This window comes from Saccopteryx leptura, chromosome 13, assembly GCF_036850995.1.
Source record: "Saccopteryx leptura isolate mSacLep1 chromosome 13, mSacLep1_pri_phased_curated, whole genome shotgun sequence".
In the NCBI taxonomy this organism is placed as follows: domain Eukaryota; kingdom Metazoa; phylum Chordata; class Mammalia; order Chiroptera; family Emballonuridae; genus Saccopteryx; species Saccopteryx leptura.
This window is the reverse complement of record NC_089515.1, coordinates 27,493,277-27,513,710: the sequence shown is the minus strand read 5'-3', so window position 1 is coordinate 27,513,710 and position 20,434 is coordinate 27,493,277. Positions and strand designations below refer to the sequence as shown.

The following is a 20,434-nucleotide window of genomic DNA, read 5'->3' as shown; positions in this document are numbered from 1 at the left end:
CTTGCGAAATACAACTATGGATTTAATCAGTCCTCCTCTCCCCCTGTAAATCAGCCACGCAAAGAGTTGAACTATACTCAAACCCTAAGTAACAGTGTTAAGGCTTGCCATATACCACAGCATCACTAATTATGGGGGGGGGGGGTGCCTGACCTGTGGTGGCGCAGTGGATAAAGCGTCCACCTGGAACGCTGAGGCCGTCAATTCAAAACCCTGGACTTGCCTGGTCAAGGCACATAGGGGAATTGATGCTTCCTGTCCCTCCTTCCCCCCCTCTCCCCCATCTCTAAAAATTGAATAATTTTTTTTTAAATTTTAAGTTTCAATACACAATGCTCTTATTACTGTAAAAGAGACCTGAAGGCAAGTTACCAATATTACAGAATAACGTTTTTATGTGTCCTTCATTATTGTAGAAATGAGGCACACAATTAAGGGTTGCTTTTAAAGTGGGGTGGGTTTCTCTTGCATTTAAAATTTAACTCTATAACCCAAGCATTCTCCACAGTGCCTAATTTGCAACAGACCTGGCGTCTAGAACCCCGATATTTCTTCATTCAACTGACATCATGAACCTTTTGGGGATCATGTACTTTGAGAAATTGATGCCTGGTGGACATCAATCAGTACCTGTGGCAGGAATGCAGCTGTCTGCGGGTAACTGCAAAACTCCACCATAATCAAACTAGCATCTCTAGCCAAACAGGTCTTACTCTTGCTTTGGAAATCATCCCTCCCAGCCTCCCTGACACAGAATCATTAACTCCTGCACCGACTAGATGTGTCTCTGAGCATGCCAGAAGAATGTCTCCATCTGTAAAATAGGAGGCTGGGCTGTGGCTGAATTCTTTTCCAGCTCTCAAATTCAGCCTCTTTGCCGGATGGCAGGGCGGTGCAGTGAAAAGAGCCCTGGGCTTGCTTGACACCATTTAAAAAGCCCACGTCCGCATCCCTCCGACTGCGGGCCGCCCAGCCCCTCCAACTCCCTGGGACTTCGCAGGACCCGACCTGGCCAGAGACCTGAGGACTCCGAGGCGGGCCGCCTTCTGGGCGCTCTCGGCCCGGACAGCGGCCGCCGCGGGGAAGGGGCGGCGCAGGCCCCGCGGCGCGGCGCGTCCCCAGGGCGCGGGTTCCCTTCGCCCGCGGCTCGGGACAACTATCTGGGCTCCCCGCCCCGCCTCGCCCGCCCCTAACCTGATCTCCGCCGCCCGGCGGTCCCTCGGCGCGGCGGGCAAGTTGCGGCCGCCCGTCCCGGGCCGCTGTCACCTCCGCCCCTGGAAGCAGCGGGTGGGTCAATCCAATGTGACTCAGAGCGGCCGCCCCGCCTCCCGCCCCCCGTCCAGGCTTCCGCCCCGCGCGGCCCGAGGCGCCACACTGGGTTCGGGCGCCCACCTCCCGGCCCCGCCCACGCCGCGACGTCAGAGGGGGCGGTGCCCCGAGGACCTCCGCCGGGGGAAACCGGGACCTGGGCCACGCCGCCCCATCCCTAGTGCGGCCCGGGCGCCCTCTGCTCGTGCGGGTCGGTGCTGCACGCAGCTCCGGCTAATGGCAAGTTCCGCTCCTCCCTTGCAGCCCCCCCACCCCACCCCCAACGACACAGAAAACTAAAAATTCTGTGTAGAGGAGGCCAATGCAGCCCTGTGTGCTGTTATCACCGTCTGCAACACGTGGCGTTCGCTTCTGTCTGTCCTGTTTTGGGTTTTTTTTCCCCTGAACAAAGTCTCTCAGAGCATCGTTGAGAATTTAAAAGCAGGAGTGACAGAATGCAAGAACTGAGCAGGGCTGAGAGAACGTTGTTAACTCGTTAGTGAAGTCCCCTGTACTAATGGTCACCGAGTCATGCTTACTTGAATGTCTGTGCCCTAAGTTTCTGAGATCTACATAAGAGAGTCTTAGAATTCAAGAAATCGATCAGTGTGTGTACATAGCAGAGATAGACCTCTATTTCAAAAATTTCCCCAGGATATCATTTCTTTCCTTTGCTTTAAAAAAATTGTGATAAAATATACATACCATAAGATTGATCATATTAACCATTTTAAGTGTATGGTTTTGTGGCATTAAGTATGTTCACACTGTTGTACAACTATCACCACCATCCACCTCCAGAAATTTTCATCTTCCCAAACTGAAAGAGTATTCATTAAACATTAACTCCTCATTCCCCTCCTCCCAGCTCCTGGCAACCACAATTCTACTTACTGTCAGGGCCTCCGTTAAGTGGAATCACACAGTATTTGTCTTTTTTTGTGACTGGCTTATTTCACTTGGCATAATGTCCTCGAGGTTCATCCATGTTGGGGCACCTGGCAGAATGTTCTTTATTTTTAAGTTGGAAATAATAGTCCGGTATATGTCTATATCAAATTTTGTTTACCCATTCACCAGTTAATGGATGTTTTCCACCCAATATTTGCTTCCACCTTTTGGCTATTAAGAATAATGCCGCTGTGGCCCTGGTTTGTGACTCAGTGGATAGTGTCATCCTGGTGCACGGAGATAGAGGGTTCCATCCCGGTCAGGGCACATATGAGAAGAAACCAATGGGTGCACAACTAAGTGGAACAACCAGTTGATGTTTCTCTCTCTCCCTTCTTCTCTCTCTCTCTCTGCCCTCCCCTTCCTCCTCTCAAAATGATAGAAAAATTAAATAATAATGCTGCTGTGAGCATGTGTGTACAGATATGTTTGAATCTCTGCTTTTGGTTGTTTTGTGCCTATACCCAGAAATGGAATGGCCAGCTCACATGGTAATTCTATATTATGTATTTTGAGGAATCTCTGTACTGTTTTCCTCCTTTCATTAAAGAAAAAAAAAAGGATAAAATCAAAATTTTAATACATGTACATGGGGAAATTCATATAAGCGTGAAAGTCCAAAGACAGTGAGGCAACATTGGATATATGTGACATTTTTGGGCAAAGGAAAAAGAGTGGGGGTGAGGTATTAGATTTCCAAAGTGAGAATTGGTGATTTACAGGTAGTTGAGGGAGAGTAACACATGTATGGCAGAAACATACTTGCTAGGCAACTCAGAAACAATGGGACATAGTGGGTATCTAGCTAACAGGCTTGAATTCTTCCTGACTAATGCTAGGGTAAAGATTCTTAAAGTAGTTCAACCAAGGCTCCCTTCCTAAAGCAGGTTTTTCTGTCTGAATCTGTTGGCCAGGAAAGGGAGGAGGGCCAAAGGTTCTTTCTGAGTCTTTTGTTTCTTAATAAATATGTTAATATCAATATCCCAAAAGACAGCTTCAGGGTGGCAAAACTTTGGTTCTCCTTCAGTCCTGCCTTTAAAATTTTAAATAAAGCTTCATATTCCGGAAGCTAAGTTGGTAGGTTGCTCCATATTTATTGATCCAATCATTCAGTCCTGAGATTAAGTCAGTCCAGTTAAATTTCTGAGTCTCATTTCAGGAGGTGGTGATGCAGAGGGGCTCCCAAAGTGAGGCCCTACTGTGTAAGCAAGCAATTGGGTATTAAATAAGAGGCGTGTCTATGAAAACAAAGAGAAAAACAAAGCTTAATGATCAGAACAAATTAGAAACCAGTTTCTGAGTCGATAAGACTGTCAGTCGAGGCTAAAAGCTTCTTTTGCTGGAATGAAGGCAGCAGTGACAATCTGATAGATTCTCCTGGTCTGCAGTTTGAATGTCTCTGATGATATGATTCGGCTACATATATCCCTTGGCAATATTTGATCCGGGCACATCCACGAAGCTTTACGACATTGTGATCTTCAATGTCCTTCCTGAAAATGTGCCAGGAGTGGTATAACACACTCCAGAGGAAGCCTGACTCCTTGTGGGGCCTGGTGGTACTGTGCTATTTGGATGAAATGCTATGCTTCTAAAGCACACCCTGGGAATGCATTATCTACTAAAGCAATTGGACCACACTACTATCTCCTGTTGAACTATGGTTGTTTATGATCCCCCCCCCACTCCTCCACCCCCATATGATAATTATCTGTTTGAAATTAGTGTACAGTATTTCACAGAAATGAATCATCAACTTCCTACTATACTGACAGGCCAATATTAGCCAAGCAAAGTAGGGCACTGAATGATAATGTAGGTGATCATTCTTTGGCCTGCAACAGGGCTGGTCTCAACTGCTTCACACACTATTGTAAAAAGTTTTCTACCTCTCAGGGACAAGTGAATTTATCTTTGTATCCCTATTGCCTAGCAAAATGCCTGGCACATCAGTGGGCCTAATAAATGTTGAATGATTGAGTTTGCTTGAGTTAATAAGAGTCACAGTCAAAATGATGTGGCACTTGAATTTAATAAAATTGTAATGGCCTTTTATTGTTTTTCTCCATAACCATCCATTCTCCTTTATTTAGTAACAATGTTTTGGTTTTTTAAAAAATGGGAACCTGCCCTGGCCGGTTGGCTCAGTGGTAGAGCGTCGGCCTGGTGTGCAGAAGTCCCGGGTTCGATTCCCGGCCAGGGCACACAGGAGAGGCGCCCATCTGCTTCTCCACCCCTCCCCCTCTCCTTCCTCTCTGTCTCTCTCTTCCCCTCCCGCAGCCAAGGCTCCATTGGAGCAAAAAATGGCCCAGGCGCTGGGGATGGCTTCTTGGCCTCTGCCCCAGGCGCTAGAGTGGCTCTGGTCGCGACAGAGCGACGCCCGGGATGGGCAGAGCATTGCCCCCTGGTGGGCGTGCCGGGTGGATCCTGGTCGGGCGCATGTGGGAGTCTGTCTGACTGCCTCTCCGTTTCCAGCTTCAGGAAAATACAAAAAAAAAAAAAAAAATGGGAACCTGTCCTCTGCCTTCCAGGAAGGAGCATATAACCCTAGACTGACCAATCATAGTCAATATGACAATTTTAGGGACAGGCACATAACCCAATGTGTGCTATTGTCAGGCCCAATAGTTTGTTGCTAGACTGGTAGAATACAAGGTGGAAGCTACCTTATCTAGGTTGGTCATCTAGTGCCTTCAGGGGGAAGCCTGTATGAAACTGATGTCACCACCAAAGACAATGACATCCAGAAATGGAGAAAGATTCCAGACCACGTAATGGGACACCTAGATCCAACTGTCTGAAACCCTTCTTATACATTTTTATTTATTTGAGCCACCAAAGTTCCCATTTTTAAACTACTGGTTCCCAAATGCCAGTCTGAGATGAAATATTTACTGTTCCCAGCAAAATGAGAACTTTTTAAAAAATAACATCTTCCCTAATTTTTGGCATTAGAATATTTATGAATTGGTGGTGATAGTAGATAACAATTGTATTTTTTAAACTGTTCTTAATAAAAAATTAGAAAGTCCAAAATAGAAAGTTAGTGGACCCTGTATCTACCCCTCTCTCTTAGTCTGCTCCAGCTGCTATAAGAGATCACCACTGGGCAGCTGAAATAGCAAACACTTATTTCTCACAGCTCTGGAAACTGGAAGTCTGCGATCAGGATGCCAGCATGATTGGGGTCTGGTGAGGACCTACTCCCTGGCTTGTAGGTGGCCTTCTTGTAGCCTCACATGGCAGAGGAAAAGGGGGTACCATCTTCCTCTTCTTGTAAGAACATTAATGCCACCATGGGGCTCCCACACTGCCATCACCTCATTACCTCCCAAAGGCCCCACCTCCAAATATCACCACATTAAGGCATTGACATATAAATTTGGGGGATACACAAGCATTCAGTCCATAGCACCCTCCATTAAAACTTTTTTCATCAGTCTGAAATAAGTCTTTTATCAACTAAAGTATGCACAAAATACTTTATCTGAATATACAAACAAAAATAATAAAATTGTGATCCTTTTATTTTTAGTTTATTTATATTTCCTCTGATTCCAAAATGGATTTAAGGAAACTCACTCAACTCCTTTGATCTAATACCCAGGATGAGCTCATCATTCCTAAGGCCTCACATGGGACGATCCAAAATGAAGTCAAGAAGGCCTTTCCTCTCTCCTCCTGGGGAGCAGACATGGTTCCAAGCGTTGGTTTTCCTCACTCCTCCCGGGGACTGTGCAGGAGGAAGCAGCGCATCCGCAGAAACAAGCCCCACCCCTGAGGGGTTGCCCTCCACAGCTGGTCCTCTATTCAGTAATGAATCAAGTTGCCCCGCTGGCAGGTGACACTCCGTTCATAGGTAGCAGGGCCTTGCTGGGGGGCGGGGTAAGGGGTGCCGGGAGCGTGTGGGAATTGAAGAGAATAAAGGTAGGAGAAGGAAAGATCCTGAAAGGAGGTGCGGGTGGAAGAACATTACACGGTGAGGAAGGACTAGGGAAAGTGAGAGGGGAAAAAGCCTTTACAAATAGTGGAACCTAACTTTTGGGAGGAGGAAAAGAATTGATGTTTGTTTAGACATTTGTCCAGGGGGAATGCTTACTCATGGTTTATAAGCCAGAATAGAGTTAGTGTTAACGTGGAAGTGAAGAAATATTCCAGGCAGGAGGTGGGCATGATGGATTGTCAGTGCAGGTGTGTGTTGAGAGTGTGTGTATTTGACAAATCATGGTACCACATATGAGAAGATGATGCCCTAGAGACACTGGAACTTTGACTTTCTTTCGTTCTGATGGCAGATTGGTCTCAAGCTATGCTGTTTCTCAATCCTTGTGTTTTTGAAATGCCTGGCCGTGTTAGGGGTGTTTTCTGTGGCCATGGAAAAAGTGAATTTCATAGGCTCGCTTGTGACTAGACTCAGTGTGGTTTGGATGTTATCCTGTTTCTTGGATCTATGCTGGGTTAGGCTTCTAGCATGTTAGATCATAGATCAGGAAGCCATGCGTGTGCACGTACACACACACACACACACACACACACACACACACACACACCCTTAGACCCAAGAGATGCAGCGGCTATAAGCAGCCAGGTTCCTTCTTGCCACAGGGTACTTGAACTTGCTAGCCTTTCAGCCTGAAACTTTTACTCCTCATTTTGCAAGCCTTCCTTTTTCTTATCCTTCACATCTGAGCCCCATTATCACCTCTTCTGAGAAGTCTTCCTTCACCATCCTATCTCAAACGGATCCCCTGGCATTTCCTCTCTCAGCACTACTTCTCACATACTCATTTTTAAAATGTATTTGATTAACTTATTTGATTCTTTGTCTCTCCCTCCAAAGAAGTGGAGTGTGCCTCTCTGGTTTGCCTCTGTCTTCCCAGCTTTTAACACGGCATGTGATTCAGAAATGGGACTCAACTATTCATCAAATGAATGAATCAATACATGAGCTGCTGTGAATTCTTATCCTGGATCTTTAACAGATACAAATGTGACACAGTTGTGTTGGGATCTTATTGTCTTACAATAACAATTCAAACTGTGGGAAACTATGTTTGGCTATTTCAAAGGGCTCGGGCTCCTGCTTTTCCTTCCAAGTGTTTTGAGGTGGATAGAAGAGGTTGAGATGTTACATATTGTTTATTGATTTTGATCCTTTGAGAAACAGAGAAGAGGCTTAGTCTCTGAACATGCTTTACATTTTCTCTTGTTTTAGTATTTCTGCCAATGGTGCATATCTACAATCCAGTAACATATAATTTGGTGCAAATAATGGGAATTATTTGAGGCAAAACACTATAGTTATCCAAAGGCTGAACTCCCTGCTGCAGAGACATGTGCTCTTTAGAGAAAGAAAATGCTGTCACTGTCACCTACTGGGGAAAGTTGACACACCAGCCTGCTTATTTAAAAAGTTACATGTTCTTGTTTTTTTGCTGTATTTTGTTTTATACACACTCACTCAAGGTAGGAGCATGGCAGCTCTACCACTCAGTACAATGGTTATAATTGGTGACTTGTGTTTTATTTATTTATATCCTACCTAATTTACAAAAGCATTTGGAATAGTTTATATATTAATTTCCTAGTACTGCATAACAAACCAACCCGCAGGTAGAGGCTTAAAACAGCAGGAATGTATTATCTCTCGGTTTCTCTTTTGATCAAGAGTCAGGGCATTGCTTAGCTGGGTCTTCTGCTCTCATGAAGCTGCCCTTGACTTGAGCTGGTTGAGATTGTTCACATAACTCATTTCCTTGTGGTATGTGACTGTGGTCCTCATTTTTTTGCCAGCTGTTGGTCGGGGCTAGTATCCTCAGCTCCTAGGGGCTGCTCCTCTTCACAGACAGTTCACGACCGAACTGTCTGCTTCTTCATCCGGGCCACCTGAGAAGCCCTCTGCTTGTAAAAGTTCATCTGATTAGGTCAGGCCCACCCATGATAGTCTTCCTTTTGATTAAGTCAGAATTAATTGACTTGGGACCTTGATTTCATCTGCAACATAGTCATGGGGGGATATCTCATCATAGTCTCAGGGTCTTCCCATAGGCAAGAGAAGGAGTTATATTGGGCAGAACAATATAACAGATCAATATAATCTTTTCATGAAGAGTAATTTTATAATTGTGCCTAATATGGTTTATAATAATTTTTAAAAAGATGCTCTAGCCTGACCAGGTGGTAGCTCAGTGGATACAGTGCCAACCTGAGACACTAAGAATCCAAGTTCAAAACCCTAAGGTTGCCTGACCAGGCGGTGGCGCAGTGGATAGAGCGTCGGACTGGGATGCAGAGGACCCGGGTTCGAGACCCCGAGGTCGCCAGCTTGAGTGCGGGCTCATCTGGTTTGAGGAAAAAAGCCAGCAAGGGGTTACTCAGTCTGCTGAAGGCCCGTGGTCAAGGCACATATGAGAAAGCAATCAATGAACAACTAAGGTGTTGCAAAGCGCAATGAAAAACTAATGATTGATGCTTCTCATCTCTCTCCGTTCCTGTCTGTCTGTCCCTGTCTATCCCTCTCTCTGACTCACTCTCTGTCTCTGTAAAAACAAAAAAAACCCCTAAGGTTGCCAGCTTGAATGCAGGCTCATCCGGCTTGAGCATGGGCTCACCAGCTTGAACACGGGGTCACTGGCTTTAGTGTGAGATCATAGACATGACCCCAAGGTCGCTGGATAGATCTCAATGTCTCTGGCTTGAACAAGGGGTCACTGGCTCAGCTGGAACCCCTCAGTCAAGGCACATATGAGAAGCAATCAATGAACAACTAAGGTGCCGCAATAATAAGCTGATGCTTCTCATCTCTCTTCCTTCCTGTCTGTCTGTCTGTCCCTCTCTCTCTTGCAAAAATAAAAAGATGCTCTAATAAAAAACAATAGTGAAAGAGAAGAGAAGGAGGGGAAATGCAAAAATAATCCTGGAAATCACTCACTCAGCCAATACATATGATAAACTTATATAAGCCAGGTGGCCTTCTGAGTGCTAAGTGTCTTCACTAAAATGAAAAGACAATGTGGTTACAGTTTATCGGAGCAGAAACCTCTTTGGGAACTAGAACCAGGTCCAAAAGTTATTAGCTAGCTTCCTGTCTGAAAACCAGAAATTCTCTTATCTAGTCATGTAAGGAAGAGAATTATTATGTTACAAAATCTTCAATTTAGAAGGAAAAGTGCCAGGAAGAATAAGGAACTAATAAAGGCCATCTAGTACATGAGATTTTTTAAAAGGGAGGGTGGGCTTGGTTCAGATCCTCAGGCCCCTCACTCCAAACTCCCATTTGGATCCTAAGTCCTTGATGTCTCTCTCAGGCTTAAATCATCAGCCAAGGGCCTGGGGCAGAAGCTGTTCTCCCCTCATTACTGATTTGTGAGTATTATCATCAATCCTCACAAACTCTGAAGGAGGTAGATATTATTCTTATTTTTTGTCCAGATGTAACTATGACTCAGAGAAGGTAAGTTACTTGTTCAAGGTCACACAGCAAATAAGGAGCAGAGCTAGGATTAAAACCCAGGTCTGTTAGAGTCCCAAACTCATGCCCTTAACTACAGTATTGTAACCTCTTAAAAAACAACATCTATCGCCCTGGCCGGTTGGCTCAGTGGTAGAGCGTCGGCCTGGCGTGCAGAGGTCCCAGGTTCGATTCCCGGCCAGGGCACACAGGAGAGGCGCCCATCTGCCTCTCCACCCCTCCCCCTCTCCTTCCTCTCTGTCTCTCTCTTCCCCTCCCGCAGCGAGGCTCCACTGGAGCAGAGATGGCCCGGGTGCTGGGGATGGCTCCTTGGCCTCTGCCCCAGGCGCTAGAGTGGCTCTGGTCGGGGCAGAGCAACGCCCCGGAGGGGCAGAGCATCGCCCCCTGGTGGGCAGAGCGTTGCCCCCTGGTGGGCGTGCCGGGTGGATCCCGGTCGGGCGCACACGGGAGTCTGTCTGACTGTATCTCCCCATTTCCAGCTTCAGAAAAATACAAAAAAAAAAAAAAAAAAACCCCCCAAAAAACCCCAACAACACCATCTATCTAGGCTGGTATTCTACGCAGAAGATTTCTTCTGTAAAATAAAATCCTAGATATGAAATAGGAAGGGCAACATCCAGGAAAATGCCGAACTCAGAGCTGGTGGACTTTCCTTTGTATCCTTTGAATCCTGCCCTCCCTCTCCCCTGGTTGCTGTGATTTCACATTCTTCCTCAATATGCTACAAGAAACTTTTATACAATCATGGCCAGACCCTGTATTTTCCACATAATACTCTGTCCGCATAGTCACGTCCAACTTGAATGAGTTTTACTCAGGACAGTCTTGAGGATTTGGCTGAAAGCCCGCATCTCCTTTAGTGCTTAATAACTTCAGAGTGGCTGGCCGAAGGCTCTGAGTGAGAAGACCAGAAGTCTTGAAGAGGGCATGAAGCCCTAGGGGGCTGACAGGAAGCTCTCCGGATAACCTGGGTGGACTCAGTAACTTGTGAGTTGCCTAGTGTGTCCCCATCTGTGTTGCCCTGCCTGGGTCCAGAGCGCCTTCTCACCTGGCTTCCAGCAGCCTCCTCACTGACTCAGCCTCGCCTGCTCCTGCCTGCTCCACAGGCTACAGCAGGGTGATCATTCTAAATCCGATTCTGCCACTCCCCCCAGTAGGGCCCTACAATGGCTCCTTGTTCTTCTTAGAATAACGTCCAAACTCTGTAATATGGTTCAAAGGTCCTTCATGATCTGGTCCTTCCCGACCCCATTGGCCTCGGCTATCAGCACCTCCTGTCAGCTCCCGCCAGTCACTCCTTCGGGCCATGGCAAATTTCCTATCAGCTCCCGCCAGTCACTCCTTCCAGCCCTGGCGAATCTCCTGGAAGTTCCTGGAAGGCCGCACTCTTCCGAGCCTCCAGACCTCTGCACTTGCAGTCTCCCCAGCCAAACTCTTGCTCCCCCATTCCTTTCCACGCTGCCCAAGCCTCTTTCTCTGACCTATAGCTCACCTTCTGCTTCGCTAGCTCTGAGATGCCTTTCCTAATCTTCCCAGCTCGATAGTAGGGCTCTTCCAAGGGCTCCCTGCCTCCAACCCCAGAGTTCACTGAATCATAGTAATTATGACAACGCAGTGTCATAATGATCTGTTGTCTTCCCAAATAGACCATAGCTGCCCTGAGATCACTGGCTGTATCTTCTTTTCTTTGTATTCCTTTTTTTTTTTAGGTGACAGGAGGGGAGAGGAGTGGAGCAGACTCCCTCATGTGCCTGGACCAGGATCCACCTGACAACCCTTTCTGGGACCAGTGCTCAAGTACCAAGCTATTTTAGTGCCTGAAGCTGACCCGCTTGGACCAACTGAGCTATCCTCAATGCCCGGGGCCACACTCGAACCAATTAAGCCACTGGATACAGGAGGGAAAGAGTGAGAGAAGCAGGAAAGGGAGAAGGGAGAGAAGCAGATGGTCATTTCTCCTGTGTGCCCTGACTGGGAATCAAACCTGGGACATTCATACATTGGGTCGATGCTCTATCCACTGAGCCACCAGCCAGAGACTGTATTCTTTTATTTTATTGAGAGCAAGGACCCAATAAGTGCCCCATAAATGAATGAATGAATGAATAAAGTATGTGGCTGTGCCAGGAAAAGCACTGTGACCATACTTTGGAAACATAAGCTCTGTCAAGTGATTATGTACCAGGGAATCAGAAAACAAGTAAGTGATATTCAGACAATCTGGAAAAATTGAGTGTATCTGTCAACCTCAAGTACAGAGTTTCACTGAATTGAAAAGAGCCCTTTCCAGTAGCTTCTTCTTTATAACAAGGGAACAAAGAAATATGGAATTAAAAATGGGAAGAAAGAAAAAAATGTAAAGATTAATTGCCTGAGGCGAGAATACCTTTTCCAAATGGGAAAGATATATTTTTGTCTGCTTTCCTTTTGACCACAAACTGAGAGATTGCTCAAGTAACAGAAAAATAAATCATGTGTTAATCCTAATCTTGACTGGCCTCCCGCAGAGGGTGGGCTCTGCCAGCCGGCGCACCTCTGTTTTCTGATGGGTAGGACTACTTGTTGAGAGGAGCCAGATTGCTCAGAATTAAGAAAGGGCTGGAGGCCTTGACCAGTTGGCTCAGTGGTAGAGCATTGGCCTGGCGTGCAGGAGTCCCAGGTTCGATTCCCGACCAGGGCACACAGGAGAAGCACCCATCTGCTTCTCCACGCCACCCCCCTCTCCTTCCTCTCTGTCTCTCTCTTCCCCTCCCGCAGCCAAGGCTCCAATGGAGCAAAGTTGGCCTGGGCGCTGAGGATGGCTCTGTGGCCTCTGCCTCAGGTGCTAGAATGGCTCTGATTGCGGCAGAGCGACGCCCCAGATGGGCAGAGCATCGCCCCCTGGTGGGCATGCCGGGTGGATCCCGGTCAGGCTCATGCGGGAGTCTGTCTGACTGCCTCCCCGTTTCCAACTTCAGAAAAATACAAAAACAAAAACAACAAAAAAAGAAAGGGCTGGGCCCTGGCCGGTTGGCTCAGCGGTAGAGCGTCAGCCTAGCGTGCGGAGGACCCGGGTTCGATTCCCGGCCAGGGCACACAGGAGAAGCGCCTATTTGCTTCTCCACCCCTCCGCCGCACTTTCCTCTCTGTCTCTCTCTTCCCCTCCCGCAGCCAAGGCTCCATTGGAGCAAAGATGGCCCGGGCGCTGGGGATGGCTCTGTGGCCTCTGCCCCAGGCGCTAGAGTGGCTCTGGTCGCAACATGGCGACGCCCAGGATGGGCAGAGCATCGCCCCCTGGTGGGCAGAGCGTCGCCCCTGGTGGGCGTGCCGGGTGGATCCCGGTCGGGCGCATGCGGGAGTCTGTCTGACTGTCTCTCCCTGTTTCCAGCTTCAGAAAAATGAAAAAAAAAAAAAAGAAAGAGCTGGATTAGTTAGAGACTGAGGGGGTGAGGAGTGGGGAGGCTGGAGGGGTCAAGGTGGAGCAAGTGGGAGAAACTGGAGCCGGCCCCATCGAACTGAGGCTGAGCCCTGAGCTAGGGTGCATGGTAAAACAAAACAGAAAACATCCCACCAAGCCCTCACATGCCCAGTGAGGGTTATAAACTTGTGTGCTGTGTGGTGTGTGATGAAGGACTACACATTCCCTCACAATCTTTAGTAACATCTACTGTCCTCAGTGACACTTTTAGAACAAATGAGTTTATTCTGGGGAATTGAACAAGATTGCTGCATGTTGCTGACATGGGGCAGGGCACTTCCATGCCACAGGAACGTCAGCCTTACCCTGCCTACCCAAAACGTGTGTTAAAGATGCATACTGTTTCAAATGCTCATGTGCTAAAATGGGTAGCCGTGTGACTAGGTGTTTGTGTGTGAAAGGCCGGTGGCTCAGAGGATAGAGCAACGCCCGGCGTATGGACATCCTGGGTTCAATTTTCCCTCGTGGCACACAGGAGAAGCCTCCACCCTCTCCCCCTTTGCTCCTCTTCTCCTCCTGCAGCCAGTGGCTCAATTGGCTCCAATGTGGCCCCAGGCACTGAGGATAGCTCAGTTAATTTGAGCATCAGCCCCAGATGGGGTTGCGGGGTGGATCCCAGTTGGGGCGCATATGGGAGTCTGCCTCATTATCTTTTCCTGTCACCTAAAAAAAAAAAAACACTACTGGCTATTGTTGAAAGGGTCCTCCGGGATTTCTGATTTGGTCAGAAACCTGGTCTTGTTATGGGAGCAACATCAATGATGAATCATCTCAGCCTTTCAGCTCTCCATTCAGAAATCTTCCTTGAGTACCTATGACGCTGCAGACACTGTGCTAGACTACTGACCGAGTGGCCAGCCAGCCAGAACCAGTCGCTGGATGCAGTCTGGACTGGTGTGGAGCCTTCAGGGCCTATACCATTCCCCCACAATCGGAAAATCTCACTGAACACTGCTGACTCTACACACTACTGCATCAGAGGGGGCTACATCTGGAACAGATGGAGACCGTTCTGAGTTGTTCGGAATACGTTTATATTTAAATATGACCCAGGTAATAAAATAGAATGCTTCATCTGATCGAAGAGCAGGACCAGAGCCTTTCTGAGGTGTGTGGCCCGAGCCACTGTGGGTTGCCGTAGATTTCAGGCAGGGACTCTGCCCTGCCATCTCTGCATCCGTTTACCTGGCTACCCAGGGCTGTACTTGCTTTGGTAAGACTGCCTCCAGGTGCTGTGCTGGGACCTCGGTTACTTGAAGAATGCTTCTCTTGAGTTGGAAGTCAACCTGGAAGAAAAAGAAGAGGAAACAAGAAGAACAGAAGAGTCTGTTTTTGACTTCCTGGAATTGAAATTGGGGGAAGGCCTATTTGGATCTGGTTTTCCCACAATTGCAGATTCTGAGAGCAGGAGACCAAGAAAAAATTATCACAGCAATGACCCAGAACAGCATTGCTGGTGTCATATAGGCTTGGCTAATATTTCCCCTCAGAGTGGCACATTATCACTGATGATTCATAGGGTGTGTCTGGATGAATTTATTATTCGTTTATTTTATATGTGTTAGGAAAAAAATAGATCCACACCTCCAACTATGATTTCACCAATGATGGTGCCGTACTAATCCCCTTCATGCTGACTGTGTGAATCACAGGTGTCATGCTCAGGCAGGCATTCGCCTTGGACCTTTAGACCTAAACTTTGCCATAATCATTCAAAAGTGTAGATAGAAGAGATGATGTGGATTGTTAGTGTAGATTCTTTAATTCCAAATCTCCATGTACATTAACACATCATTTTAACAATGCATTAAAATTTTTTCTCCTGCTGTGGCACACGGACCTGAAAGGTGGTACTGACTGACCAGTTGGGCTTTGCCGGCTGTGCAGGAGCTGTAGGACCACCCCAGAAACGACAGGCAGAGGGAGTGGCTCGGTGTTCTAACCGCACTGCCCCGAGGCATCCTTGGCTTTCAAGCCCTTGGAACAATTTGAGCTGCTGAAGCCAGCTGGGAGTTGAAAAACTTGCAACCAAGAGGCCTCTCCATGGGCTATTTCTTGCCCGTTACACGCCAATCCCAGCCAGCTTTTCTGCTAGTTCCTCAAAGCCGGTGAAGCCAGAGCCGATGGCACTGCCATTATCATTTCCTATAGAGCAGGGGTCTCAAACTCGCGGCCCGCTGAACAATTTTGTGCGGCCCGCAGACTAATCCACGAAGTTCAAAATATTTTGGATAAAATTAAGTAAGCCTAGGGGCCTACTTGTATTTTTCATTTCTCTAGCATCCTAGCTAGATATTAGCTTAGTTAACAGCAGTTGTGATGCAAACTACAGTTTCTGGTCGTTTTGTGACACTGAGTAAACTGCATGTACGATTGTGCTTGTTGTACTAATTTTTTTTTGTTTTCAACTGCAGTGAGAAAAGTGTTGCGTAACAGTTGCCTTTTGTAGACCTAGTGCGGCCCGCCGAACGGCTGTGATCTTGCTCTGCGGCCCACATGCTGAGTTGAGTTTGAGACCCCTGCTATAGAGTAACACAGGACTCTAAGGAAGGAAGAAGAAAGAAAGAGGGAGAAACAACAAAGCGAGTAAAAGACAGAGGGAAATAAAAGGAACCTGGCACCTGCAAGGCTGGGGGGAAAGCAAAGGGGAGAGCACCAGACTGGGCGGCAGCTGGGGGGAAAGCAAAGGGGAGAGCACCAGACTGGGCGGCGGTTGGGGGGAAGCAAAGGGGAGAGCACCAGACTGGGAAGCGGCTAGGGGGAAAGCAAAGGGGAGAGCACCAGACTGGGCGGCAGTTGGGGGGAAGCAAAGGGGAGAGCACCAGACTGGGCGGCGGTTGGGGGGAAAGCAAAGGGGAGAGCACCAGACTGGGCGGTTTCTGACAGGGTCTTCATCGTAAAGAACCCTCCAGTCAAGGATCTTTGTCTTCTCTCTTCCCCCAGCCACGTGGGTCTCTGCTTTAGGATGGGAGGAGAGACTCGACTGTGATCAATAAATGAATTCTTAGTTGTTATGCTCTCTGGGAATTGTATCCAAACAATACAATAATAGGTTATGAAAATTTACTTAAAGGCCATATGACAAAAGAACTGAAATATTCTGAAGCAGAGGATGTTACTGAAATTTGCCATTGGTTGCATTTGGCACCAAGTAGACCTGCTTTCAAGCAAGACTCATGCACGCAGCTGCCTAACCGCCGCTGATTTTAGGGCAGATGAAGAACAGAGCATCACAGGACAAAAGGGAAAGAGACGGTGTTGGTTGGGAAACTGGGACTGGGGAGAGGCTGTGATGAAAGAGCTGCTCTTTGCTTCCTGCCTCTGCATGGCAGTCACTTCTAATGTGCAGGAGAGGCAGTGGAGGGACTGGGAGAGGAGAAAGGGAAACTAGAAATTTCTGAGGAATCTTCAAAGGATTTAAAAAACTCTACTCTGATCCTTGTGTTAGAAGGGGAGGGGCTTATGAACAGATTATAAATTTAGCATGATGCCCTATACCTCGCTGGCTAACTAGGCGGCCTGGAAAGCCCGGCAGATTCGAATGGTGGCTCCCACCACTTAGTCACTATAATATTGAGCGAGTCATAGGGAATATAGTCAATAATATTGTAATAACTATGTATTGGTGCTAGGTGGGCGCTGGAAATATTCAGTTTATAATTATGTAACCACTATGCTGTACACCTGAAGCTAATACTACAAAATTATGTTGAATGTTAATTGAAAAATAAAAGAATAAAAAAAATATTGAACGAGTTTCTAACCTCAAAATGCCAGGTTCCTTAGCTGCAAATGAGATTAGTTATATCTACTTCATAGGGTTGTTGTAAAGGTTGCATGAAATAGTTCTGGAAAGCTCTCATATAGTGTCTGATACATAGTGACTGTTCAATAAATAGTTCAAAACAAAATTCCTACCTATAACTGTATTTGAAAAGACAAGCGGGGAGGGAAGGTCTGCTAAGCTCTAGGGTTGTACAGAGAAGGAACCGGACAGACGAGGAGCCCCTGGGAAAGAGCTGACTCGTGGGAAAGCAGGTCTGTAGATGCTCATTAAATAGGACTGTCTTGTTATCTTTTCCTTGTCTGAGAAATTGAAGGATTAGAGTCCATGATTACTGAGTCTCTTTAGTTCTAAAATCTTAATTTAATATGAGCAGAGCTCAAAAGGTTCAGGCTGTAGATGAAAAAAGTTCTTTGCTTCTCACATAAAGAATGCAGTGGCGCCTGACCTGTGGTGGCGCAGTGGATAAAGCGTCAACCTGGAATGCTGAGGTCGCCGGTTCAAAACCCTGGGCTTGCCTGGTCAAGGCACATATGGGAGTTGATGCCTTCAGCTCCTCCTCCCTTCTCTCTCACTCTCTGTCTCTCTCTCCTCTCTCTCTCTCTCTCTCTCTCTCTCTCTCCTCTCTAAAAAATGAATAAATAAAATAAAGAAAAATTTAAAAAAAAAAAAAAAAAAAAAAATGCAGTGGAGAGTTGTAATATTGGAGAGCAGCTGGTCTTGGCTGAGGTCAGTGGAAAGCAAGGCACCAGAAGGGGGCAGAGCGCCATCTGGCGGTAGTCCTTGCTGATGGCACGGAAGAAGGCAGACCATGGGAGCCAGTGTATCAGGGCAAGGTCTCTGGGAAGTTACAAACGAGCACGTGTCGGGTACTTTCTATGTGTCAGTCCTGCACGCTTCACATGCACGTTCGCACTTCAACCTCCTGTGAAGGAGGTACTATTATCGCCAATTTACAGAAGAAGAAGATAAGAATGAGAACAATCGGGTAATTTGTCCACAGTCTGGATTTAGAAGCAGACGGTCCTTTTAATCACGATGCTATGTTAACCAGAAGAAAAGAAAAAGTCAAAAGGAAGTGGAGAAAGGTATAAAGGGAAAGTGGCAGAAGAAAAGTTAGCATATGAGAGCAATGAATTTTTGTTTATGGTGAAAGAGGGAAGTCTGGCAAAGATTAAAACTATGAGACTCTATAAGTGACTTTTATAGGGCTCTGTAAAGTTGAGCCTAACTCACCAGTTTTGGTTCTCCGGGACCCACGGTCACACTCACTGTCTCTGGGTCGAACCCAGGTGCTGTGGCAGTGACAATGTAAGTACCTGGAAGCAGCAGCCGGAAGTAATCACCGTGAACACCTAAACATTACAAGAATTGAGCTCAGTCTGCAGATTAGAAATTACCCCAGGCCCTGGCCAGTTGGCTCAGCGGTAGAGCGTCGGCCTGGCGTGCGGGGGACCCGGGTTCGATTCCCAGCCAGGGCACATAGGAGAAGCGCCCATCTGCTTCTCCACCCCCCCTCCTTCCTCTCTGTCTCTCTCTTCCCCTCCCGCAGCCAAGGCTCCATTGGAGCAAAGATGGCCCGGGCGCTGGGGATGGCTCCTTGGCCTCTGCCCCAGGCGCTAGAGTGGCTCTGGTCGCAGCAGAGCGACGCCCCGGAGGGGCAGAGCATCGCCCCCTGGTGGGCGTGCCGGGTGGATCCCGGTCGGGCGCATGCGGGAGTCTGTCTGACTCTCTCCCCGTTTCCAGCTTCAGAAAAAAAAAGAAAGAAAGAAAGAAAGAAATTACCCCAAACAGGCCTTTTATATGAAAAACAACTGAGTGTTTTAGTTGACCACAAGCTTGGTTTCTATTATTAGTGTGACGAAGCTGGTTAAGATCTAACAATCTATGCCCGTTTACAGACCAGGAGTATGGGCCTTGGCTTCTGGGAAGTAGGAGTCTCACAGGTGCTCTGTACTGAGACTACTGTGCTTAATTCTAGACACTGTGTTTTCAAAAACTCATGTCCAATAAAGGGTCACTAGGAGAAAGGCTGACTATCTATACATGTTTTTGAATATCTATAAATGTTTTGCCTGGTAAAGAGGACACATGAGACCTCTGTTTCAGCGATTGAAAAGTCCTATGAAGAAATGTGCACCTAAAGAATTAAGCATGAGAACTTTGCATTGAAGTTGACAGGAGGAACATTTTGCTTGTCAGAAGCAAAAACTATTGTGACACACAGAGCTTCCAAAAAATAAATGGAGTCCTTTGTGAAACTGTGAGTACTTAAGCAGAGACCGAACAAGGAGCCCAGGAAAATCTACACAGCTGTGCAGTGCCCAACCTGCGCTAGTGGGGGAGGGGCCTGGGCTGGGCCACCAGCTGCCTCAGTGGTGGTGTGTGTGCGTGATCTTATACTGGGGGTGGGGGCGGGTTGGACTAAATGACCACTAAAGGCAGACCTATCTGAGAACCCTATCTTTAATATTTCCTCCATCACCTTCAAAAAAGGGAAATAAAATTCAAAAGAAGGCCTGTTTCTCTGTGGCAGGGATGTCACATTTTGGCTCTTTTGTTTTGTTTTGTTTTTTCATTTTTCTGAAGCTGGAAACAGGGAGAGACAGTCAGACAGACTCCCGCATGCGCCCGACCGGGATCCACCCGGCACGCCCACCATGGGGCGACGCTCTGCCCACCAGGGGGCGATGCTCTGCCCATCCTGGGCGTCGCCATGTTGCGACCAGAGCCACTCTAGCGCCTGAGGCAGAGGCCAAGGAGCCATCCCCAGCGCCCGGGCCATGTTTGCTCCAATGGAGCCTTGGCTGCGGGAGGGGAAGAGAGAGACAGAGAGGAAAGCGCGGCGGAGGGGTGGAGAAGCAAATGGGCGCTTCTCCTGTGTGCCCTGGCCGGGAATCGAACCCGGGTCCCCCGCACACTAGGCCCATTTTGGCTCTTTTGAATCAATGGTGACCATGCTTTAAATTTAAGTGTATAGCAATGAATAATTGAAATAATAAATACAATTAAGAATGAGACAGACAATAGATAATGGGAAAGTCTTTTTTCTGCCCCCTATCAAATATCTGTAATTCACTTTAAAATGCTTTAGCAGAAGCAGTATCCTATTATACATGTGGCGGACAGTTGAAGCCATACCCAAGGCTGTCGTTTTCTTAACAGAGAGCTCTCGTCCAGAAATGGTAGCTAGCATTGCATCCGAAAGGCCCAATTCCAGATGCAGTTGTTTGGAGGGCTTCAGCTTTTTTCTATCTCTAGTCAACACTAGATGCTTTGTTAAATAATATAATGAATGTTAGCAATGAGTTTTTTCAGTGGTGAAATGAGCAATTTATTAATTTAGCATAATGGGTATTGGAAGTTGGTCCTTACTGGTGAAATTAGTGGTATTCAATATATGTTGATTGGCTATAATATTTCAGAGTCATTCCCCACCCTTACATGAATAAGGTTTAAGAGT

At 47.1% G+C, this 20,434-nt stretch overlaps 2 protein-coding genes across 2 annotated transcripts in view; both read right to left on the bottom strand.

Moving 5' to 3' along the window:
- The window catches only part of DNMBP (dynamin binding protein), a 119,418-nt gene extending 118,096 nt beyond the window's left edge, over positions 1–1,322 (bottom strand). The window contains exon 1 of the mRNA XM_066355536.1: positions 1,195–1,322. The gene's annotated coding sequence lies outside the window, so the exon portion shown is untranslated. The remainder of the gene's footprint in view (positions 1–1,194) is intronic.
- Positions 1,323–14,212: 12,890 nt separating this feature from the next.
- Positions 14,213–20,434, bottom strand: part of CPN1 (carboxypeptidase N subunit 1) — a 28,233-nt gene continuing 22,011 nt past the window's right edge. The window contains 3 exon segments of the mRNA XM_066355478.1: positions 14,213–14,407; positions 14,409–14,473; positions 18,208–18,326. Coding sequence (XP_066211575.1) covers positions 14,377–14,407; positions 14,409–14,473; positions 18,208–18,326 — 215 coding nt within the window. The 3' untranslated portion in view covers positions 14,213–14,376.